The sequence below is a fragment of the Chenopodium album genome, chromosome 8 (assembly GCF_948465745.1).
Source record: "Chenopodium album chromosome 8, dcCheAlbu1.1, whole genome shotgun sequence".
NCBI classification, from domain to species: Eukaryota; Viridiplantae; Streptophyta; class Magnoliopsida; order Caryophyllales; family Amaranthaceae; genus Chenopodium; species Chenopodium album.
This window is the reverse complement of record NC_137841.1, coordinates 72624024-72649948: the sequence shown is the minus strand read 5'-3', so window position 1 is coordinate 72649948 and position 25925 is coordinate 72624024. Positions and strand designations below refer to the sequence as shown.

Here is a 25925-nt window from a genome sequence, read left to right as displayed (position 1 = left end):
GGAACGGGTGAGGTTAAATTCAGATCAGGTTAGTAACATGTCGGGTTAAATTCGGGTTTTAATGGCTTAAAACAGGTTTGGGTCAATTTCAGTTTAAGTCGGGTTCGGTTCAGATCAATAATTTACGGGTTACATTCGGATCGGGTCATCTCCTGATCGGTTCATGTTCGGGTTCGGGTCTCACATAGTCGGGTCAACTCGGGTATAGGGTTGGTTTTAGGTCGGGTTTGGGTCACCATTTTTTCGGGTTTAGATGGGCTGGTTTATAATTGGGTTTGAGTCGGTATTTCGGGTCGAGTCAACTTTTGACAACTGTAATGACAGTGATTGGTTTTGGGTTTCTAAGGGTTGGACTGCGGTGGGGTCAGGGGGGAAACCACATGGAGAGATAAAACGTAATGGGCAGAGATAACGTGGGGCCTTAGGCCCTTGCTTGATAGCAGGGGGGTAATGCCACTGCCTTTGTGGTTGGCAGGTTTTGTGTGCCCCACCCAAGAAAAGGTTGACTTTCAGGCTTGGTGGGGTGGATGGGGAGAGAGGGAATTGGATTCTGCTAGAGTGGGAAATGATATCTTGGGCGCTTGTTATATCTGTTGTCACTCATCGTATATACAATCTAAATTTGTCAGGATTGAGTTTTTTCATTCTTACCTTTGTAGTTTTTCCAATTTGGATAACTACGTCTTCTGTGATTCTGTTATTCCCTAGAAGTTTGCTTTCTTTTATATCCACCTTTTGTTTTCCATGTTTTACTTATTTGTCCGTTGGTTACCTTTTTTTTTTTCTCTAACTTGAAGCCGGAGAGTGTGAGTAAAATGTTGGTCAACCAGAAGCTCCTGTGTTTTGGGACAATGTTTGCAGTTCAGGTACATATGGTTAGGTTAGCTTCGCTTCTCTTTGTCCTAGATGTTGCTTCTCTTTGTTCATTGACCGTAATGCCTTTTTTTATTTCCTGTCATGCTTTCTTCTTTAGGATACTGGAGGGATGCAGTCACTACTAGGAGTGATTGAGCAATCCCTAAAAGCTGGGAAAAAACAATCATGGCATGCAACTCTTGTCAACAACATATGTGTGGGGTTGCTTGCTGGTTTGAAGGTTCTCAATATCTCCTTTGTGTAACTATAGCATTTTTTTCATATTTAAGCTGCTGCTGTTTCAATTGAACCATTGTTGTGTCTGCAGGCTCTGCTTTCTTTTCGTCCTCAACCATTGAGCTCTGATATATTAAGTCTGCTGCAGAATATATTTCAGGTAAATTGGTGATTTATCGTTTTTCTTGCTTGGCTGTCTGTAAGCATTGTTCAAGAGCTTTACGCTTGTTGTATTTTACTGAATCTTTTATGCAGAATATTCTTTCAGAGGGTGATATATCAGCATCCGTGCGCAGGGCATCTTCAGAAGGTCTTGGGCTATTAAGTCGTCTTGGAAGTGATACATCTACTGCAAGAATGGTCAGTTTCACATCTGTCTGCTGTTACTTGTTCATGGTTTTAAATTCATCTTGCCTCTTTTATTTTTTTCCTGACCCTTCTGCTGCTTCCTATCCTCTCTTTTCCTTTCTTTGCTCTTTTGTTTTTTCCTTGTCGGTGGTTGGGCGTCACTACCAGACAAAAGCACTGCTTGGTGATCTAGCTGCTGCTACTGATTCAAACTATGCAGGCTCCATTGCTGTGGCACTTGGCTGCATCCACCGCAGGTGAAACAGAAATTTTAATTTTCATTTCTTATCAAAAATTTCTTCTTTCTGCCACCTCAAAGACAAAAGTCCTTTTTATTTCAATAGCATATCAAGCTAGCAATTTTCTTTCAAACCCCTAGAATTATTTAATGGATTATTTAGGTCGTGTGAGCTTTTGAAAAACCACTAAGTGAGCTAGCTGCTCTGTGGTTCCAGCTTTTAAGTCACCAAGGAACACTGATGCCAGTTCTAAACATCTGGCTACTAAGCCACATCTTATTCTGTTGTCGCCACCTAATTGTCCACAACTAGGTAGTTTTTACATAAATCTCTTACTAAGCCCAGTTGACCAACACTTTTCACCCAGATGTGTACTGTTACATGGTTTCTCCAGTTGAGAGCTAGCATGCATCTAATTCTACATAGCATTGTTTTCAACGCATATGCGAGTTAGTTTCTCTAGAAAAGTGTACTCTTTCCTCCGCTAGTTCCTCTACAATTTTCACTCTACAAAGGTGGGGGTTATGCTCTTCTGCTGTTGTATAAAAAATGTTCTTTTTCACAACTCCATTGCAAGTAACTGGATAAAAACATAGGACGTGCATCACTGCACCCGAGACTATGACGTGCATCGTGGTTCCGAATGAACAAATAGTTCTAAGTTATAAACATATATCAAAGATTATGAACATACTTGCAACTGTATGTTCATAATCTCTGAACTATCTTTTCATTATCCATGAACTAAGTGTTAAATGTTCATTAATTTGAACTATTTGTTCATTTGGGACCATGATGCTCATCATGGTACCGGGTGCAGGATATAGTTTTCAGTCTTTTCCCTCTACTAGAGCTTGACAAGAATTCTACTTCCTCTGTTCTTTTTTATTGCACCACGAGGGATTTCACGCTTACCAATGCATTACTTAAGCTATTAATATCTTTAATTATACTTTTGTAAAAATTATAAAAAGTTGATACTTAAAAAGTAAATTTCGAGACGAATCTAACTAGATCCCACATGATTATATTTTTCCTAATGGATAAATCACAAATGATGGTCAAAGAAGATTAAGTGAATAGTGTAAATGTCGTTATGGTGCAATAAAAGAAAAACGGAGGAAGTATTATTTTGAGTTATTTGGTGTAGAAAAGATATAGTGTTTCTGCTATGCCTTTTCCTCTGTTATTCCTAGCTTTAGAATAGATATTATGTACTTTTAGTCTTACGACCCTATTAAAAGTTGTAAATATTATGGAAGTGTAAACAATGCCAATGTAACTTTCAATATATTTATGTTTAATTATTTTTTCTTCAGTGCTGGCGGTATGGCATTGTCAAGTCTGGTACCTGCAACTGTTAGTTCGATTTCTTCTCTAGCAAAGAGTTCAGTGGCTGGATTACAGATCTGGTCCTTACACGGACTACTTTTGACAATAGAAGCTGCTGGTTTGTCATACATATCTCATGTTCAGGTATCTTACCTCTTGTAAGCTTGCACTGTGTTGGTTGACGCTATTTGCATGATATCCTGTTATATTCCTATAACTGAAAACTTCCTATATATACCTGAACCAGTATGGCTCTAAGTGTTAATCTAAGTAGGAAAAAACATCATCATTGTAATGTAGTTCATCTTAGAGTTCATGATCTCTTTCACTGTACTCTTTTTGTTTGGGAGTAGTTTTTTGGTTCTGCGACACTGGAATGTTCCTGTTGCATAGTCACTCTTCTATTATAAGCTGATTACTAGCAGTCTAGCACAGCAGCTTTGGCTGTGAAATCTTTATAAAGCTATAGTTCTTTATATTCAGTTTATCAGTGTCTAGCAAAAGGTCTACGTGGTGTCCAGAACCATCTCATTCATGCCTTGGTCCACCCTTTATCATTATGTCTTAAGATGTCTTACTTTGTCTTGCCTTGGCCTTGCCACCTTGTCTTGGCCTTTCATTGCCTTGGTTTGTGTTGCCTTGCCTTGCCTTGCTTTGGCCCTAAGGCAAGCTAAGACGCTAACCTCAATTGCCAAATATTGGTGTTTTAAAGGATAAGGTGTTTTATGTGCACATGCCTTATGCTCACACGCCTTAAAAATTCTCATGCCTGGCTTTGAAGCACCATTCAACGGCCCAACTCTTAGGCGTTTTGTCTAACAAATTTTAGCACCAAAGGTGCATCGCTACCCTCATTTAGCAAAATATAGGTGTTTTTAGGGAATAAGGTTGGGGGGAGGGGAAGTATTGCTGTGATTGTCTGTTTTTGAGTTCAAGGATAGAATTATACATGCCCGCATATGAGGGCATTATGATTTTTGTTCATTGCACTACTCTTGAACATGGAAATTTACCGATGGGGTGCCATGTTAGAATAAATATTTCATTATTTTCCATTATTTTATACTTAAAGAACAGCAGGCCTAATCATCTACATCATGCATATTACTTGGCTCTATCTCATGAATATGCTAATAATTATCCTTTTATACAAAATTTAGGCAACTCTTAACCTTGGGCTGGAGATTTTATTGTCTGAGGAAAACGGATGGGTGGATCTTCAGCAAGGAATTGGTCGTCTTATAAATGCTATTGTCGCTGTACTTGGTCCCGAACTTGCTCCGGGCAGCATTTTTTTCTCACACTGCAAGGTACTAAAAGTGGTTTTGATGTAATTTGTAAATTTGGGATCTTTGGACTATATTTCTAATTGTAAGCAATATACATCTAACCTAAGATGATTATTATGTTTTTCTGCTACTAATCTGTTAGGTTTTCTTTCATGTGGCATGATAAAGCACATCTTTACCTTTCCTATCTCTCTGATTGAATGTCTGCAGAACTCGCTTCTCTATATTTCTGATTGATTGTGTGGCTTAGATAACAATAGTTACTACACCTGTAGAAAATGAAAATAGTCTGTGCATTTCAGAGAAAAACCTCTACCTCATTCCTAATATGGATTACTGCTCAGTACTAGAAGTGATCTATGTAAGAAGATTGCTGAGAAACCATTTTAGATAAGCTGAAAGTAGTAAAGGGTATCAGAAATTACTATACTTTCTGAAGATAATTCACTAAAAAGAAATGATGTAACTAGTAAGGGACAGGGAAAACAAATTACTATAAAGTATTAATTATTAGGGTCTTTCATCTTGATCCATTTCTCTTATCTTTTCAATGATCAACTTGGTCTTGGATCATGTTAATGACTTATTTGTATTCAGTCTGTGATTGCAGAGATAAGCTCTTGCGAGGAAACTGCGACACTCCTTGAGTATGTGATCTCCCTCACAGTTTCCTGTGGTTTGTGATTTGCTGTGCTATTATTGGTGTTGAATCTGTTGATCCTCAATTGATATGTTTTAAAACTGAAAAGCACATGTTTATGAATATTCTCGGATGATCATTTTAGTCTGTTTCAGTGTTGAATTACTGATACATGTATTGATATATTATAAAAACAAATCTGGCAGGAATGTACGATTTTCACAACAGCTTGTTCTTTTTGCACCCCAAGCTCTGTCTGTGCACTCTCATGTGCAAACTCTTCTTCCAACTCTCTCATCAAGACAGGTGCTTGTCTTTGATGTTTGTCTGCTCCCACCCTTCTCCCTCTTCTTAGGCCTTAATGCTACTGTTTTTCTGAACTTGTAATTGCTCTATTTCTTCTAAATCTGTAAATGCTGCTTGTGACAGCCAACGCTAAGGCACTTGGCTATATCAACCCTACGCCATCTCATAGAAAAGGACTCGGTAAGCTTCGAAGACTACTTTGACATTGATGCATTATGCCAGTGGATGTCTGAAAAACTGGCAGAGCTCTCTCTGTGGTGTTTGTGTGTGTGTGTGTGTGTGTGTGTGTTTTGGGAATAAGCATTGCATTCACAACTGTAGTGAGCTCCCTCTTTTACCGCTTCTGATAATCCCCATGTGTAAAAATTTCTTTTTCTGTATAAATTATGGGAATATTCCACAGGTTCTATAATTATTTATAACACTTAGGACAAAAAACTCTTAGTCTTAAGATACATGAAATTGAATTCCGGTGGCTAAAACTACTCTAATACAAACCTTAGTTTACAGACCTTTCTTCCATCCATTGCAGTTTAATCCCTGTAATGCTAGTAGTCTGTGCTCTCAACATTCTATATTTCTATTGTTTTTCTACCTTTGCTAATTCTGCTGACTTGTGAAACTTTTATGCTGTATTGCTGATATTTTTCAGGTTTCTGTAATTCAAGAACAAATCGAGGAAAATTTATTTCACATGCTAGATGAAGAAACAGATAGAGAGTAAGTGAGGACTAATTCTTACCAACTATTTTTTTTTCCCAAGTTTCAGATGACTGCATTCTGCTTCACGTTTAGACTTGAGATCCTTTCTTTTTTGTGTCTGGATCTTCTCTTTGCTTGTAGTTTTTATGATTCCTGATTTCTTACCTTCAATCCTTCATGCATCTTGTTGATGTTACCACCATTATGCATCTGGGTGGTTTTGTCCATAATAATTTTAGAATTTTTATCATGCAAAAGCAGAGAGCAAAATGAAGTTAAATTTTGGGGTTTTTTTTGGGGGGGGGGGGGGGGGGGTTGGGGCTGGGGAGCAAAGAAATAAAAACACTAAAAAAAGGGGCAACTATCCTGATAGTAGTACTAGTTGTTTTTATGCATGTAAACTCTCAGCGTCTATTCCTATATGACCAATATTGTTCTTGTAGCTGTCATGATTTAGTTGGCATGTATATCAGTAATTCCATGTCTTGGAATGTATGGAATTATGGATCTTGATTGATTATAAATCTATATTCTATATGAATACTAGCCAGCCATCAACCATCACTATAATGGAGAGAAGGCTTAATCCTTAGTTTAGAGTATGGTTACTTTGTACCAGTTTTGAGTCCTAATGTTTCTAATAAGTTTAATTTTTAGTCTTGTCTATTAAGTCTATCACCATCATCATCATCATTATTGTTATCATTAATATGTACATAATTTTATTACTTTTATTGTTTCGTATGTTTTTACTAATTAGTATTAGTTACATAGTATTTAGTATGTTTTGATTTATATTACATGGACTCGGCTACCCATGTCTGACACAGGTACGTGTCCAAGCGTCCGACTCGGCTATTTTGTAAAAAAAAATCCATGAATTTGAACTAAAAGTGAAGTGTCCATTGGTCATACCCATGTCCAAGTGTCGGAGATCCGACATGGGTATTTGAGGTGAAATGAAGAGTCCATGTAACACTAGGTTGTGACGAATAAAGAAAAAAATATAATTTGCTTATCACTACTTTTCATTAATTTATTTGTGCTTTAGGATTTTATTTTTTTGTGCGTTTTTCAAAAGAGTTTATCTGTTTGTCTACTCTTTTAAAAGTTGAGGTACACTTGGAGTCTTGGAGTTTTGCATTGCTCCAAGTTTTTTTTTTCCCCCTTTTTTGCCTGGAATCAACACTAGTTTGCTGTTGTTGGTTTTAATATGGTTTTGCTTCCCAGTGGCATTACTGCTTTAATATGTATCACATGTATTCATGTTACAGGATTGGGAGCTTAATACGATCCACAATTATGCGATTGCTTTATGCATCCGGTCCCACCTGCCCTTCTCATTGGATATCAGTATGCCGGAAACTGGTAAGTGGTGATTCCCCCACTACCTAAAGATCTTGATATTTTGTTAGTAACTCAAAGTCTATACATAGTCAAATGGCACTGATTTTATGGAATTAATTTACAAGATATATATAGCAAGAAGTAACATTAATCTTCAAGTCTGAGTCAGCAAATTTTGGTCCAGGAAGTCAATCAGGAATTATCTAGAATAGAGGAATCAATAACTAATAAAAACCTTCAAGACCAATTATAAAATCTATAGTAAACAACCAGAACACTTGGCATATGCTATGATGAAGGCTGAAATCGCAGGAAACACTCAACTAGCTTGGATTGAAGGCTTACAAAACATAGTAAATGATTGTTTAAAAGGTCAATAGGGTGTATTCTACACTTGGGATCTATTTTTTTCACCTTAAATATTTTATAAGGTCTAATAGGTTCTGGTATCTGTAGATAAGGGCTTAAGTATTCAAAGGGATAACAGAAACAAATCGTATCAGTGTTGTAAGTTCAATCCATTTCAGTGGCGTATGATTAACCCATTAAATACCATAAGCACACACCTCCAAAGCACCTGCTATGGCTCTTCAATAATCAATCCATTTCAGTGTCGTATGTATGACCCATCAAGAAGGGGTATGGACCAAAGCTTTTCAACCCAAATTCTCCTCACAATGAAGGAAGAGGTAAGGACCAGGATCTAGTTGGCCCTTGAAACTGATAAAAACATTTGGTGACAAGGCTGGTTTTGACCCTTGCATCAGAAAGCATCATGAGAGTTTCAATCTTTCTGAACTGCTGTCTGCACAATAGCCTTAACTATCATTGGAAAATTTTGTCTTCCAAATGATTTTGGATACCAGAAAACTAGTGGATTTAGACATTTTAGTTAGTGTGTGCACAAAAATTAGAGAAAATGCTGTCTATATCAGAAGGTTTTGCTTAAGTCTACCCAAAGAAAACATAGACTACACTCATTACAGGTACCCTGATAAAGAGAGGCATTATCTCAAACATTCAAACTTGATGCTCGAACATCAGGTCATAGATTCATCATCAAAGATTGTTATGATTTTTGTTTAATCTAATAAAATTCCCTTTTTTTTAACCAAGAATATGAACATCCAAATGTGTGTATTTTCCTTTTTATCTGACGATGCATGATTTGGCTTTCTTTAATATGTAATTTGGGAATCTTTACATTGTCCTTTACTAATTCAGTTAATCTTTTCCAGGTGCTTGCAACATCATCTAGAGATTCTGTAATCAATAGCAACACTGAGAAAGATCCGACTAATGCTTCAGAAGTTGACAAGGGGTTAGATGTTGGAGAAGATGATGAAAATATGGTCGCCAGCTGTAAAAACATGCCAAATGAAGACTATTCTGTAGATGCGTTTAGTGTAAATACAAAAAGGGAAAAGAACCTTAGATACAAGACAAGGGTATTTGCTGCTGAGTATGTCCTCTTGCTTTTGGCAAATATCTTGTGCTTTTATCAGTTGTTGCTGCTATAGTAATTTTAAATTACATAGCTGATATAGTTTTTGTGAATGATGTATTAAATTTGCAATAAGAAGGTAAGAATATTTTTGAATATTAGACCATCCATGTAAAGTTGTAAGGCTGCTTTTACCTCTCTTGGCCTCAGATTTCAAGAGGGATTAAAGGTTGTGATTCTACTCAGAAGGAAAGAATTGCTGATGTGTCGCACAATCACATGTGTGAATATGTATTCTTACTTCATACAAGCAATATCCGTGCACTTCTCCATGCCTCTTATCTGTTGTTGTTGAATTTCAGGTGCTTAAGTCATTTGCCAACAGCTGCTGGAAAGAATCCTGCACATTTTGATCTATCATTGGCTAGGAAACAGAAAAAGGGACCATCCTCAGGTGATTGGCTTGTTCTTCAATTACAGGAGCTCGTATCATTAGCTTATCAGGTACTGTTGTTAATACTGTAGTTGTTGGGCGTTTGCATTTTACCTAGCTCCTACTCTAATAGCTTTATTAAAATCTGTCAAATTTTCAGATCAGTACCATCAAGTTTGAGTCCATGCAGCCCATTGGTGTAGGACTTCTATCTACAATCATGGACAAGGTAGGGCATGCACAAAGCTGATAACTTTCTGTCACAAACTTAGAATAAGCAGTGGCATTTGGAGAAAAAAGGGGAAATGATAGGCACTTGATCATCAACACCATAATTGAATTTTATTGTGCCAAGGCTGTGAGAAATTTCTATATGATATAGAAGTGTATGCAAACTTGCAAAGCATTTATGGTCACTGTTGTACAAAAGAGCTAAAAGTTCTTATTATTCTGCTGTGCTCTTCATATTTAAGACTTGTTTATCATAATTATGTTTTTTTTTCATATAAATCTTTGGGTCATGTCAAAAAGGATTTATACACAAACTAGTCATTCTAACTGCAGTAATTAGTTACTGTTCTCATCCTATAATAGTTATCATACATATGGAATGAAAATACAGTTAAGAGAATATCATTTATTGTCTCCGCCATTTAATTAGTTTTGAAAAAGAGGCAATTTTTATGACTTTGTGATATATTTAATGATTTAACTCAGTATTATTAGAAGCTTGACAAGTACTTAAGGACGTCTATTGACAACTATTGTATGATGGAGGGAATATAAATTTCTTAGTGTATGTCAATTGCAACAAGTTATCAAAGTGGGGAAGCCATTTTGGGACCCAAAAAAAAAATCGAAACTAGCTGTTGCTTTTCCCACTTCTACTTTCATCCTAGTTTGTTAAACATCTTTTGCCATTACGTCACAATTAAACCACCTTTTTCTAACACACCCACTTTTCCCTCTCTTACTTTATCTACCTTTTTCCTTACATCCACCCACTGATTTTCCATTTTCCTTGGTCTGCAAATCTATTGTTAGTGTGTTGAACAAAAATGTGGGTACAAAATGAAGAAGGGATTGGTAACTTGATATCATGATATGCTCATATTGAAGCACCAGGCTCCAAGAATACAACAGTTGTGGAAGAGGCTGGAAAATAATGTCATGTTGTTACTTTTTTTAAATATAAAATGGTGACTAGTAATTAGTGTGCATTCCTGAAGCTTATATCATCTTGTTTACAGAATGTGCTTATATCATCTTGTTTACTGAATGCACGTTTTCTTTATCACTATCAGTTTGGAGAAGCACCTGATCCTGAACTCCCGGGAGGGCTTCTATTAGAACAATATCAGGTACGTCACATGGAACAATCCCTACAATTGCACCATGCTATTGCTTCCCTTTTATTTTTACCAGGTTCCTCTGATTAAAAATGAGTGTTTTTTTTTATTAAATGCTGAAAACCACTAGTTAAATCATTGTCTTATAAGAAAATCACCTTTAAATTCTTTTCTTTTCTTTTTTTTTTTAAATAATCCATCTTTTATCATCAGTTCTCTTCTTCTCATGCCCTTAAGGAAGATAATTATTATGTAGTGCATTCATAAGGGCAAAATGGTCAATTCAGGTGATAACAAGAGAGGATATAACAAAGGGTGATATGGAAAATAATAAAGATATCTGACTGAATTTAAAAAGTGGTTTTGGACAACAGCTTAATCGACATGATAAATTAACGCTTTGGCTGTGAACTTACTTTGTCAGGCTCAACTTGTATCTGCCCTTCGCTCTGCTTTGAACATGTCTTCAAGCCCTATTCTTCTAGAGGCAGGCTTGCAACTGGCAACTAAGGTTCAGACTAAAACATTTGCCTTACACTGTCTTTACTTCTATCATATTCTTGAATTTTAAGGATATTTTTTTTTTTCCAGATATTGACTAGTGGTATAATCCGTGGAGATCAAGCTGCCGTTAAGAGAATATTTTCATTGATCTCCAGACCACTAAATGATTTTGAAGACCTTTATTATCCTTCTTTTGCAGAATGGGTGTCCTGCAAGGTTTGATTTAGTTGCATTACATTAGTTAAAGATTATCTATAAAATTTCATTGTCTTCTTATTTCTGAATTATGTTGTCTGGTTTGATCTAGTTTAGTTTATGACAAATGTTTAATTATGTGGTTATAGATCAAAATAAGATTGCTTGCTGCACATGCTTCTCTAAAATGTTATACATACACATTATTGAGGGGAAACCATGCTGACGTTCCAGATGAGTATATGGCGCTGCTTCCTCTATTTTCCAAAAGCTCCTCTATATTAGGAAAACGCTGGATTGGGGTTCTGAAGGACTACTGTTATCTTCGCTTTAACCTCCACTTAAAGAAAAGTGTAAGTCAGAATTTTGTGATCATAGCTCTACTGCTTCATTCTTGAAGTCCTATTGTTAAACATTACTTCCCTAAATTTCAGTTCTGACCATTATCTTATGTTGCAGTGGAAACCATTTCTTGAGGGAATCAAGTCACCACTGGTTGCTTCAAATTTGAAACCTTGTCTAGACGAATCTTGGCCCGTTATTTTGCAAGCAGTTTCTTTAGATGCTGTTCCTGTAGATATCAGTGTGAACAAGTCATTGGACCAAACTGAGGATAAAATGATGAAGAACCTTGTGTCTGGATACAGTATGGTTGAACTGAATTCTGAAGAATTCAAGTTCTTATGGGGATTATCTTTGCTTCTTCTTTTTCAGGGGCAAAATGCTACTGTTGATAAGCAAATATTGCCATTAGCTTTAGATAAATCTATTTCCGTTGAGTCACAGTTTGAAGAAACAAAGCCCCTAACTTTGAAGTTATGTGAGATTTTGCTTCCAGTTTTTCGATCTTTATGTGCTGAAAATTTCTTCAGCATGGGGTTCCTTACAATGGAAATTTGTAGAGAATTACTGCAGGTATGTTGATTCGCTTTCCATCTCTCTTCTCTATTTCCTTTGTGTTCTTTGAAATTCCTTTTGGTGCATAAGGCTTTTTACAGATAGACAGGGTGCCCTTGTGGTTTTCATACATTCACAATCTGAGTTTGATTTTGGGTTATTTAATGAGGATGTGGCAAACTGGCAATCGATTGTTAAATAATAGAGGTATAATGTGGGATATGTCATAATACTGGGTTAAGTAGGATGTAAAATATGACCTGCATCCACCGCTAGCCATTCTTTTGATATACTACCTCCGTTAACAGTTATTTGCAACATTTACTAAAAAAGGGTGCTAACTATTATTTGCAACAAAATTATTTCTTTCCTAATATAGTAATTTTTTATGATAAAATGTCCAAAATACCCTCATTTAAAAATAATTAACACATACTACTATACATGATTACAACTTATTATAATCCTAATCTAACTTAGTTATCTTAGCTTTTCCCCCACAAAAAATCTGATTCATCTTCATCTCCCCACCAATCCACCACCTCTCTCCTCCATCTTCATCCCTCACTTCATCATCTTCTTGGTGGTGGTGATTGATTGGGGCTTTCGTGGTTTTGGTGGTGGTTTTCTGTGGATTTAGGTGGTGGTTTTCGGTGGGTTTTGGTGGTGGTTTTCGATCGATTCGTGGGTTTTGGAGGTGGTTTTCGATCGATTCGTGGGTTTCGGTGGTAATGGTGATTTTGGGTTCTGGTTTGGTGGTTTAGTGGTTTTTTTTCTTTTTTTTTAAAAAAATTGGATTAATACTTAAGTACTACCCTTATATTTCAATAATCATGTTTAAAAACTTTTTCCTTGGAGTCCGTGCTATCCCCTTTTGTTGCAAATAACTTTTAACGGAGGTAGTATAAACAATTTGTCCCACTGTGTATTCTAAGTCCTTCTGAAGGTATCTCGTCAACTTCCAGTTGTTAGTTTATCAACTTCCAGTTATATGGATTGGATTATCTGAGCCGATCAACGGACATTGACATGGGCAATGTAAGAAAGTTTCACTCATTTGATAAATGGTAAAGGATTGGATTATGTGACACTTTGTAGGGAAAGCACTGTATTGGCCAACTGGGACTGAGGAGTATGTGGTCAACATGCCAAAGAATAATTTTGTGCATTCTTGGCAGTTTGCTTTCTTGCATTGTTATTTTTTGTTTTCTTAGAAATCTTAACAATTTTTTGGTAGAATTGCGCATATGTCAATAAGGATGGTTTACTTTGTTTCTAAATCTTCTTCTTTTTTTTTTTTCCCAAATTTACTTCGGTGTTGGCACCCTTCTTTGTATGTCTGGAAGGACATTTACCTCTTATTTTGAGAGAAAGAGAGACATTTTTTTACTAGTGCCTCAAATAATTTGTCCAAGGCTTGCCTAGGTATTAGCTTCCATAAAATGCACATTTGAGGAATTTCAGGTAAAGCATTTGAGAGGAATCCCTAGATCTATGAAATGAAAGTGCAATCTACCATTTATAAAACTTTGGCTTTTGTTCAATGAGGAGAGGCAATTTGGTTGTGGGCTTATGGCTAGGGTTCCTGGAGTCGACTCTGTGTGGCTGCTTAATTTTTTTCCTTTTCTTTCTCTATGCTGTTTATTTGTGTCTTCTTTCATTTTTGTGCTGAAATTTGAGGCTGAGTGATATACGCTCTTGTGTAAAAACGTTGCCAAATGAAACTTCAAGATAATGTTTCTCTGTTGTTGACTTGCAACATTAGAGTGAATGGACAAAATAATTAAAATAAGCAAATAACTTAAAGCCTTGATTAGTCAAACCTTTCCTCTTACCCATGGTTGAACTTTTTCTGTACAATTTATCAGTATACCTTCTTTACCTTCTTTACTTTGAGGCTGAGTGATATACAGTGTGCTCTTGTGTAAAAACGTTGCCAAATGAAACTTCAAGGATAATGTTTCTCTGTTGTTGACTTGCAACATTAGAGTGAATGGACAAATAATTAAAATAAGCAAATAACTTAAAGCCTTGATTAGTCAAACCTTTCCTCTTACCCATGGTTGAACTTTTTCTGTACAATTTATCAGTATACCTTCTTTACTTTCTTCCTTAAACCACGTGACAAAGAGGCACGTTGCAAGTTTAACTGAAAGAATACAATATAATGTCAAGTCCGTACATATGTGCTTGTGCTAAAAACATTAAGCTTTTGACAAATTGGGCACAAGATGTACTAATGCGTGAACTCTACCTAAGATCTGGTAACATAGAACACAAGTAATTTCCTGTATTGTTATATAGCATCCAAACTCTGTTCTAACTTCTGCTCAATTCAGGCCCTCACTTATGCTGGTGTTGAGGAAGATTCATGGGATACACTTGCTGTATCTGCTTTATCTGAGGTAGTCAAAGCTCTATTCAGGTTTTGTTTGTATTAATCTAATTAGTTCTTTTTATTTGTTCCTTAACTCTTTTTACTCTGTTTTATCTAGTAACTAATTGGTCATATAGTTGACCTACAACTTCATGACAAATGCTACTTCCTTCAAAGTAGAATATTGTGAAGTTTGGTTGACAAAACTCCTTTCCCCACAAACACACCATGACCACCCTTTCAAATCCTATTAATTTCTGATAACTCGTCAGGTTTCAATGCCTATGCAATTTATCAGAAATGGAGAGAGTAAGTAATTGATCAATGATCATCATATGACATATATTTCAAAACTGTAAAGGTCCTTGATAGAATGCTATGTCGAGTAACAATGTGGAAAGATATAATAAAAACCGAAAAGATATGCTTTGAATATATAAAGAATTTAATCTTGTTTAGAACTCTAGATATCATATGGGTGCAGTTGAGAGGATATTGAAAGGCATTGGAAGCTATCCAACCAATATAAATCTAGCTTTCATTTTCTAAGAACACATGCCTTTAGATGAAGTTATTCTAGATGATTGTTCTGAATGATTTCACATTCAACCATTACCATCTTGTGTCCATTTTCTCCTTCGTTTGGTGGGCTGGGGACTGTTATATATTTTATATGGTATGGTTCTACATTTGTTAAACTTCCCATCAATCATTTTAGGCAGGGAACTTAACAAGACTGGGGATTTAGTTACTTTTATGTTATTTGGTGCCATTGTTTCTTTTTGCCGTCAAATATATGTATGGTTCTACATTTGTTAAACTTCCCATCAATCATTTTAGGCAGGGAACTTAACAAGACTGTGGGGATTTAGTTACTTTTATGTTATTTGGTGCCATTGTTTCTTTTTGCCGTCTAATACCTGTTTATTTGAACAGATTGTTCATAACAGTCCAGATGATTTTCTCAAGATTGACAGCTTTGTCAGTCTAGCAATGGAATTATGTTTGGCTTATCTTTACAAATTCTTTGCAGGGTAATGAAATTTAACGTATTTTTGAACTTTTCTATGATTCAATCAAACCTTATAACTAACCTCTTATTTTTCCTTTTCAGTACCGGTGATATTTTACATGACAAATCCCGTAGGGAGGGTCTGATATCTGAGCTGTTTACCATTGCAAAGATTCTGTTGAACCGTTTTGTAAATGCAGTATGTTATTTCTGTCTTCGTGAACTAATTAAATTTTGCTTATGCTATTGCTGTTGATATTTCAGCTGTTATATAATAATTTTTTTGTGCACAGAACCAATTAAATTTGATCCTGGCATTCATGATAGCTGGTTACAAGTGTGCTCGAAGCGCTGCAACGGAAGCAAGCTTCTCAAAGACAGTTGAGTTTGTTGTAAAAATTTGTGTGTTGTTGAACAGCTTTGTTGAAGGTAATGATTTTCCATTTGAATTGTAGTTATCCTTGATACTTCAGTTATATTTATATTATACAATAATTCTTGGATTCTCCAATCAACTACGTTGTACCACTGTTGAGACTGGTATGGATATGTAAATGGGTCTGACTCATAACAAACAAAAGAATTGTGGTTCATCCCACAAAAGGAATCCAAATTCCAGGAAAGGCATAAAAATAAATTGTGATTTTACTTTTCAGTAAGATTTCATTTGAGTCATAGCTCAATTTCAAGCTGATTTAGTGATGATTTCCTTTACTGTCAAGTTAGATAATTCTTACTGTGTAAAGATGGGTTTTCTATGCTTCCTTGATCTCTCATTCAATGACCCAGAACCATAATTTAACTGGAAATGAAAGTCAATAAAATATCTGATAGGACTGCATTCAAAAACCTTAGGAAATTGGCATGAATTGACACGAAACCTTAGTGCTTTAAGTCACTGAAGAAAGATGGCAGCTTCATTGTGGCCAATCATACTTGCTGCTATAGCGTTGCATTTGTATTTAATTCATATTATGAAGGGAGAAGGTTTTTTGTTTGCCAAGGGTAAGCTATGAAGAGAAAAGGTTTACTGCTTGTTTAGGGAGTGTTGACTGGTCAAAGAGGTAACTTAATAAATTTTACTGTATTCTATTTTTCCCTATTATATCCCTTCATATCATTACCCTTTTTTGGGGGACCTTTCATATCTTTACTTCCTTTCTTTTTCTTAAATAAGCAAACAAGTGATGTAAAAACAAACATCAAAGATACCATAGAAAAAAGAAATAAACTTGCTTGTGTTTCCATTGCCATATAGTACAAATTTAGGCACCTATTAACAGTTATAGTTATAAATTATAATCCTTTTAAAGCTTGGATCCATACCCGGATTTGACACCTGCATCCTTGACTGAGTAACATTTGTCTACAATATTATATGAGTGGATAAATTCTAAATTAGCAATAATCATAGTTTTGTTACGTTTATGATTAACAAATTTGTTATGATATTTACTTTTCTATTTACATATAGACATTTGATTCTTGAGCTTGTGGTCTCATAGCCTTTTCTCATTAAGGCCTGCTAAAGTGCTAAATATCCAAACTTTATAATTTATTAAATAATTAAAAATATGTGTACTCATTCTTAATGCAGAGAAATATGTTCTAAAGCTTGATGATATCCATCATTTACAAAGTATCATTGGCGCTTGTCAAAACTTTACCAGTGATTTTGCTAAAGATTGCATTGAGGCGATACATCTGTTGGAAAATAGAAGGTCCAATGTACGCAGGCTTCTGTATGCAAAGCTTGCTTTTTGCCTGGAGCAAATGTTAACCTTTGCTGACCTAGTATATAAGATGGAACTTTGTCCAGAGAAAAAGAGTGCTAAGAATGTAGCTACTTTCCTTGGTTGCACTAGATCTATCCAGCTTGTTATTATGGATGCTAATTTACAGGTAAGGGAATGTTTTGTATATATGCATAGCAAGCAAGTTTGCAGCCAGTATTAACTGCATGTATATAATTCATGGTGGGAACTTTTCTGTCAGGTACAAGCGATTGGATTGCAAGTGCTCAAAAACATGGTTCAGAAAAGTATTAATTCGAAAGTCAGCTCCTTCCCATTGCTGCTAACTGGAGAACTGTTCAGCGATATCTTCATGGTCATCCAAGAAATTATAAGGGTATTGTGGTTGACATATTTTACTTTTTATTTGGAATTTGGCATGTCATTAGTCTGATGTATTAGTATTGCTTTTGTGGCTAGAAACCTGTAACCAGAGAGTCAGCTGCTCTTGCTGGGGAGTGTTTGAGAACCTTGGTGCTTATGCAAACACTTCCAAAGGAAGTAGAGTGTCAAAAAGGTCTTATGAGTTTAATTCTGGAAGCAGTTGTCATGATACTGTCTAGCACTGAAAATAGCCCTTCTGAGGTATTACCATGGAAGCTTTTGATTAGATTCTTTAGAATTGCATGTTTAATGTTAGTATTGACAAGTAGAACTCACAGTTCTAATCTTTTATTAATTGCATTTATTGTAGGAAACAATTGACTTAAGAAACACTGCCATCAGACTTGTCTCTCATGTTGCTCAAGTTCCCTCTGCCGCAGAACACCTGAAAGAGGTTCTGCTTGGAATGCCTGTGACACTTAGGCAACAGATCCAGGTAGGAATTACTCCTGAAGCTAGCTTACACATCTTGCACCTTTTTTTATCTTTTGGTTTAAAATAAAATATATTCTTAGCTCAAGATTGATTTTCTGCTCTTAAAGCTATCAGTTCTCCGAAGTCTAGTATGTTTCTATTGAAATTTAAGTGGAATGAGGAGTTACGTGGATATCTTTTAGTGAGGTGAGGAGAACCAGATGTGGATACAGCTTCCTATGTACCAAAGTGTAATGGTTGGTGGGAATCTATTTGGTGTGTGGGCTGTGGTATATCCCTCCCTGGCTTAAGTGCATTCTATCCAGCCAATGCGGTATTAGAATAAAGAGAGCCCTCTTCCCTGGCAGATTGACTTGCTGATTAACACTATGTGATAGGACCCTCAGTAGATACCTATCCATATATGTACAAGCCATGAAGTTGGTTACGTGAATATGCAGCTTTCATCTTTACTGTGATTGGTTTTCAAAAGTGTAATAAGTTTTGATTCGTTAAGTTTTACACTATGAAGTATATACATAAATCATGCCCTTGTGAATACATTCTCAGAGTCAGCAATGTGATCCCCTCTTGTTATTGAAGAATGTATCATTATAGTTTTGTTTTTTTTTTTTTTTTTTTTTTTGGTTGTCATGCTCAATTGGTTTTTGGCATTTAATTTTCAATGTGCTTCTGTCGCAGAATATTATCCGTGCATCTGTTACACAAGAACACCAGACGACACAGGTCAAACCTAATGCGGGAACATTGGAAATCAAATTGCCACATCAATCATACGAAAGTAAAGAGGGAAATTCTCCTGCAAGTTCCCCACATCAAACTGACGATGATTTTGAAGATGACGATGACTGGGATGCTTTTCAGTCATTTGCTGCAGCAACCAATGCAACTACTGTGGATTCTGTATCAAATGTTGAGAGCCCCTCCATGCTTAAAGATGATGCTTTTCAGGAGTTTTCAGGCTCAGCACCTTCTACTAATTTACAAGAGACTGTTTCTGAACCTCTCCAAAATGATAAAGAAGAGGTGCTTCAAGGATCATCCCAGAAAATTGATGTGTTTGACTCTGAAAGTAATGACTTATCTTCTAAAGCATTTGAAAGTGGTGAATCTGATGACTTAACTTATATTTCTGGAGGTGAGTCCATTCCGAATGACAATCTTGCCTCATCAGATTCTCAGCAACCTAGCAACAGTTCAATACAAGTAAATGAAATCAATGTTGTGATGGAGGATTTGATGAACAAGGAAAGTCCAAGTGATTTGATGAGCTATCAGGTGCCTGCAGATCCATTACTAGCTGACAACTTCCTCAATTCAGGTCTTCAGCTGCCAGAAAAAGCCGATTGTGAGGCTTCCAATTTAGAAGTAGACCAAATGGATGCTGATCAGTCCCTGGAATCTGCTGGTAAATCTAAACTTGAGGGTTCTGCTGACAATGAGAGTATTGTGACTCCTGATAATGTCAACAGCTGCTCAGAATTATCTGCTAACCAAGATAGTGTGATGACAAGTAAAGCATCAGATGAAAACTTCCTCGATTCAGCTCTTCAGACCCCAGAAAATTTAGCAGATCTTGAGGCTTCCAATTTAGAAGTAGACAAATTACATAGTGATCAATCCCCAGATTCTGCCAATGATTCTGTACTCAAGGCCTCTGCTGACAATGAAAGTATTGTGGCTCCAGGAAATGTCAACAGCTGCTCGGAGTTTTCTGGAGCTGAAGCGAGTGATATGGCAAGTGAAGCGGAATCCCGACATCCATGAGACAGATCAAAATGTGTTTTTTTTTTTTTTCTTTTTGTAGAAAAAATATTTTAATTATAGAGTATTTTACCAAAAAGATTCAGCGTGGGATTTTGTTCCATGATAAACAGATCTGCTGATCTACCCACACGGCTACACTCTAGAAGAATACTCGAGAGATTGTATATGATTTTCACCCTTCTGCAATCTGAGAAAAAGGTATCAGAAATAAATCTAAGAGATGACAGTAATATCACTAATTTAATTCCTCAAATAAGAATAAGCACAGAGTAACGATCAGCAAACAAGAAAGAGCATACACAGGAGTGCAGGACCATTACTTTTGATCTCTGGACGTACCACCACAATCTCATTCTCACCAATGCTCATAGCTTCTAAAGCAGACCATAGGGACTACTGCTTGCCTTTGAGATGAACTCTTGAAGTGATCCTAATTGCTTAGTGACTACTCAACCTTCTGTTCGTAATTTACTGTCATTTGTAGTCGACACAAGTAGCTGATTTGTGCCTCCTATGGACAAGGCATACAAAATAGTTTTGTCATTTGAGGGGATGTCGTCTTTACCTTAAGACATGATTAAGGATGAATGAGATGGTTCCGGGCACTATACACGACTCCCAAGGCCCTTTGGGAACCCATCGAAGTACCTATATGCATAATCTCGCCATGTGAAAAAATGATGTACAGAAGCCAAATTTATAAGCTATAATACACGAAATCGAAGCAATTTAGGAGGTGTCGGGACCCAGTGTCAGAAATTCACGGAATTTTACGAGATGCATCCCAAGGTCATATAATGTTGTTTTGACCCATATCAACCACTAGTCAGCTACATAAAGACCCCTTGAAAGCTTATAGTCAATATAAGTGGCGTGTACGAAAATGGGTAAATTGAATACTTAAAGGCAAATTGGATGGTTCCACCCACCTAATTGGACTCCTTGAGGGTATTATGGTCAATAAGAAGCTTCTCGACAATTTTTGTTTCTGGACCAAAATAAGGGAAAATTTGCAATATACAATCTTATAGTCAAAATAATTTACCGGTTTAAAACTTACGCCGATTTCATTAACTCAAGCCTACCACAAACATTTATGACTACATATAATGATCATATATGGTTCCAAACGGCATTATATGACCCCGAGATTTATCCTCTAAAATCTAAAAGCTTTTCAACATCGGGCCCCGAAACCTCCAAAATTTCTCAAAATGCGTGGATATTAGCCTTCAATTTTGGAATTTTTTAATTTTATTCGTCTGGAAATAAAAATTGCCGAAATATGTACCATGTTCCCTAATACCCTCCGGGATTCCAATTGGGTGGGTGGAACCATCCTATTTGTCTTTAAACGACCAGTTTACATGTTTACACCTTACACCAATTAAATTAACTCAAGCCTACTATGAATATTTATGACAACATATAATGATCACATATGGTTTCAAACGACGTTATATGACCCCGAGATGTATCCCCTTAAATCTAAAAACTTTTCGAGACCGGGTCTCGAAACATCCCAGATCTCTCAAAAAGCGTGGATTTCAAATTTGGATTTTTTTTACTTTTTTCGCCCAGAAATAAAATTTGCCGAAATGTATACCATGGTCCCTGATACACTCCGGGAGTCCAATAGGGTGGGTGGAACCAACCAATTTGCCTTTAAACTGCCAATTTACTGGTTTACAACTTGCATCGATTTCATAAACTCAAGCCTACCGGCTACCACGAATATTTATGACAACATATAATAATCATATATGGTTCCAAACGACATTATATAACCCGAGATGTATCTTCTATAATCTCAATTCTTTTCAAAACCTGGCCCCGAAACCTCCAAAATTTCTCAAAAAACGTGGATATTAGCCTTCAATTTTGGAATTTTTGACTTTTTTTTATGCCCGGAAATAAAAATTCCCGAAATGTTTACCATGGTCATTAATACCCTCCGGGAGTCCAATTGGGTGGTTGGAACCATCCAATTTGCCTTTAAACCACCAATTTACCGGTTTACAACTTGCATCGATTTCATTCACTCAAGCCTACCACGAACATTTATGACAACATATAATGATCATTTACGGTTCCAAATGGCATTATATGACCCCGAGATGCATCTCCTAAAATCTTATTTCTTTTCGACACCGGGTTCCGAAACATTCGAAATTTCTAAAAAAGCATGGATATTAGTCTTCAATTTTAGAATTTTTTTACTTTTTATCGCACTGAAATAAAAATTTCCGAAATATTTACCATGGTTCCTAATACCCCCCGGGAATCCAATTAGGTGGGTGGAACCATCTAATTTGACTTTCAACGGCCAATTTACCGTTTTACAACTTGTACCGATTTCATTAAATCAAGCCTACCACGAACATTTAAGACAACATATAATGATCTTAAATGGTTTCAAACGGCATTATATGACCCCGAGATGTATCCCCTAAAATTTCAAGGTTTTTCGACACCGGGTCTCGAAACCTCCAAAATTTCTCAAAAATCATGGATCTTAAATGGAATTTTTTTGACTTTTTTTCGCTCAAAAATAAAAATTGCCGAAATGTTTACCATGGTCCCTAACACCCTCCGAGAGTGGGTGGAACCATCCAATTTGCCTTTAAACGGCCATTTTACCGGTTTACAACTTGCATGCACCGATTTCATTAACTCAAGCCTACCACTAACATCTATGACAACATGTAATGATCATATATATATGGTTTAAAACGAGATTATATGACCCCCAGATGTATTCCCTAAATTCTCAAGACTTTGTGACTTCGGGCCCCGAAACCTCCAAAAAATTTCAATAAACGTGGACATTAGCCTCCAATTTTTGAAATTTTTGTCTTTTTTTCGCCAGAAAATAAAAATTGCCGAAATGTTTACCATGGTCCCTAAAACCATTTGGGAGTCTAATTGGGTGTGTGGAACCATCCAATTTGCCTTTAAACGGCCTATTTACCGGTTTATAACTTGCACCGATTTCATTAACTCAAGCCTACCACGAACATTAATGACAACAAATAATGATCATATATGGTTCCAAACGGCATTAAATGACCCCGAGATGTATCCCCTAGAATTTCATGACTTGTCGACACCGGACCCCGAATCCTCCAAAATTTCTCAAAAAACGTGGATATTAGCCTTCAATTTTGAAATTTTTTACTTTTTTTCCGCCCGGAAAAAAAAAATTGCCGAAATGTTTACCATGGTCCCTAATATTGTTCGGGAGTCCCATTGGGTGGGTAGAACCATCCAATTTGCCTTTAAACGACCAATTTACCGGTTTACAATTTGCACCGACTTCATTAACTCAACCCTACCACGAACATTTATGATAACAAATAATGATCATATATGGTTCCAAACAGCATTATATGACCCCGTGATGTATCACCTATAATTTCAAGACTTTTCGATACCGGGCCCCGAAACCTCCAAAATTTCTTAAAAAGTGTTGATATTAGTCTTCAATTTTGGAAATTTTTGACTTTTTTTTGCCCGAAAATAAAAATTGCCGAAATGTTTACCATGGTCCCTAATACCTTCCGGGAGTCCAATTGGGTTTGTGGAACCATCTAATTTGCCTTTAAACGGCCAATTTAATTACCGGTTATACACTTGCACGGATTTCATTAACTCAAGCCTACTACGAACATTTATGACAACATATAATTATTATATATGGTCCCAAACGGCATTATATGACCCCGAGATATATCCCCTAAAATATTAATACTTTTCTACACCGGGCCACGAAACCTCCAAAATTTCTTAAAAAGCGTGGATATTAGCCTTCAATTTTGAAGTTTTTTTTTATTATTTTCGTCCGGAAATAAAAGTTGCTGAAATGTTTACCATGGTACCTAATACCTTCCGGGATTCTAATTGGGTGGGTAGAATCATCCAATTTTCCTTTAAACGACCAATTTACTGGTTTACAACTTGCACCGATTTCATTAATTCAAGCCTACCACGAACATTTATGGCAACAAATAATGATCAGATATGGTTCCAAACGCCATTATATGACCCCGAGATGTATCCCATAGAATTTCAAGAATTTTCGACACCCGTCCCCGAAACCTCCAAAATTTCTCAAAAAGCGTGGATATTAGCCTTCAATTTTGGAAATTTTTGACTTTTTTTCGCCCGAAAATAAAAATTGCCAAAATGTTTACCATGATCCCTAATACCCTCCAGGAGTCCATTTGGGTGTGTGTAACCATTCAATTTGCTTTTAAACGGCCAATTTACCGGTTTACAACTTGCACCGATTTACCGGTTTACAACGGCCAATTTAATCAACTTGCACCGAACCCGACTTGAACCGAAATTGACCCAAACTCGTTTTAACTCGTCAAAACCTGAATTTAACCCGACTTGTTACTAACTTGACCTGAATTCAACCCGACCCGTTCCTTACCAGACCCGAATTTTACCCAACTTGTTACAAACCCGATCCGAAAATAATCCGACTTGTTATTGACCTGACTCAAGTTCAACCCGACTTGTTATTGACCCGACCCGAATTTTATCTTACCTATTACTTACCCAACCCAAAAATTTGTTACTAATTCGACTCGAAATTAACACAACATGTTATTTTACACGACCTAAATTCAACCCAAATTGTTCGTGACCCGATTTCAAATCACCTTAAATGAAATTTAGACCACCTTATTATTGTTGATCAAAGCATTTTGTCTTGGGAGTCCAAGTTGGTCCTGTCCATTAAAAGAAAGGAGTTTCATCCTCAAATTTAAGAGTTAAATATAGTATATATTTGTTGTGTGGTTAAAGGAGATGAATTATCTTCCTAAATTATACATTATACTTCCCTAGTATATTGCCATATATATTATAGTCAAAGGAAATAATTAGCTTGATAAAAATGATAATTATTTATTTATAGTTAGTTGAACCCAAATATGACCTGACTTGGAAATGACCCGACCTGATTGTAAGTTGCAAATTATTGACTTGAACATAACCCGACTTGAATCCGAGATTGACCCGACTTGGAAATGACCCAACCTGATTATAACCCACAAATTATTGACTTGAACCGAACTCGACTTGAACCCGAGAATGACCCGACTTGAACCCGAGAATGACCCGACTTGAAAATGACCCGACCTCATTATAATCTGCAAATTATTGACTTGAATCAAACCCGACTCAAACCCGAGAATGACCCGACCTGATTCTAAACCGCAAATTAATTATTGACTTGAACTGAACCCGACTCGAACCCGAGAATTACCCTAACCCGTTTTAACCCGAATTAAACTCGACCTATTGTTCGCCCAACCCAAATGTAACCCGACCTGTTATTAACCCGACCCAAACCCGATAGAAAGCATGACTCGATGTGACTCGACTCAAGCATGACCCAACCCGAACCCGACCCACATAGGTTATGGAATTAATCTGAATTGACCCAATCCGAGTTGACCCGACCCACTCCTACCCGACCCATTACCCGAATTGACAGCTCTAATTAGCACAATTACAATCTATATCTATATCTTTGCTTAATCTATACTTCTACACTTAAAAATACAAACCCATCATGTTTATCATGCCACATGTAAATTTCATTTTTCACCAATGCCACATGTTACTTCATTTAACCTTTTCTTTTTAAAATCTCCTTTCTCATTTTAAACAAAAATAAATAAATAAAAAATAAAAAAATAACCTAGCTTTAACAATAAAGGTATGGATGTTGATTGGTTCACTTTCCCCAACTTAATAATGTATCTTCTAGACTTATACAATTGCTACGTATTGCATTTAATTTTCAACCTTATTCTCCTTTAAAAACTAGGAAAAATGGAAATAAATAATCCCACCATTGCGTGGTCTGACAATAACAATCCCAACTTTTGATTATTACGAGGCAATCCCACCTTTGCATGTCATCTTCTTTTAACAAACCTTTTTACCTACAACTTGTTAAACAGGTTAATATATTTTTTATAGCCACGTGTCATTCAATAATTGGTCAAAAAAAAAAGTTTAA

General features: G+C 36.3%; 1 protein-coding gene across 2 annotated transcripts in view; it reads left to right on the top strand.

Annotated features, from left to right (window-relative positions):
• Nucleotides 1-20132, top strand: part of LOC145642300 (protein SWEETIE-like) — a 36647-nt gene extending 16515 nt beyond the window's left edge. Inside the window, exons 20-48 of one of the 2 annotated variants that reach the window (XM_081693424.1) lie at nucleotides 798-866; nucleotides 974-1096; nucleotides 1184-1252; nucleotides 1348-1452; nucleotides 1609-1697; nucleotides 2999-3155; nucleotides 4172-4321; nucleotides 4898-4947; nucleotides 5147-5246; nucleotides 5370-5426; nucleotides 5899-5966; nucleotides 7223-7316; nucleotides 8534-8757; nucleotides 9102-9243; nucleotides 9333-9401; nucleotides 10477-10533; nucleotides 10946-11032; nucleotides 11113-11241; nucleotides 11370-11573; nucleotides 11680-12135; nucleotides 14457-14522; nucleotides 15431-15528; nucleotides 15609-15705; nucleotides 15800-15935; nucleotides 17104-17408; nucleotides 17502-17636; nucleotides 17720-17884; nucleotides 17994-18119; nucleotides 18800-20132. In XM_081693424.1, the coding sequence (XP_081549550.1) occupies nucleotides 798-866; nucleotides 974-1096; nucleotides 1184-1252; nucleotides 1348-1452; nucleotides 1609-1697; nucleotides 2999-3155; nucleotides 4172-4321; nucleotides 4898-4947; nucleotides 5147-5246; nucleotides 5370-5426; nucleotides 5899-5966; nucleotides 7223-7316; nucleotides 8534-8757; nucleotides 9102-9243; nucleotides 9333-9401; nucleotides 10477-10533; nucleotides 10946-11032; nucleotides 11113-11241; nucleotides 11370-11573; nucleotides 11680-12135; nucleotides 14457-14522; nucleotides 15431-15528; nucleotides 15609-15705; nucleotides 15800-15935; nucleotides 17104-17408; nucleotides 17502-17636; nucleotides 17720-17884; nucleotides 17994-18119; nucleotides 18800-19885 (4713 nt within the window). In that variant the 3' untranslated portion in view covers nucleotides 19886-20132. The remainder of the gene's footprint in view (nucleotides 1-797; nucleotides 867-973; nucleotides 1097-1183; nucleotides 1253-1347; nucleotides 1453-1608; nucleotides 1698-2998; nucleotides 3156-4171; nucleotides 4322-4897; nucleotides 4948-5146; nucleotides 5247-5369; nucleotides 5427-5898; nucleotides 5967-7222; nucleotides 7317-8533; nucleotides 8758-9101; nucleotides 9244-9332; nucleotides 9402-10476; nucleotides 10534-10945; nucleotides 11033-11112; nucleotides 11242-11369; nucleotides 11574-11679; nucleotides 12136-14456; nucleotides 14523-15430; nucleotides 15529-15608; nucleotides 15706-15799; nucleotides 15936-17103; nucleotides 17409-17501; nucleotides 17637-17719; nucleotides 17885-17993; nucleotides 18120-18799) is intronic. The other variant, XM_081693425.1, reaches the window with a different exon arrangement.
• The last annotated feature ends 5793 nt before the right edge of the window (nucleotides 20133-25925 follow it).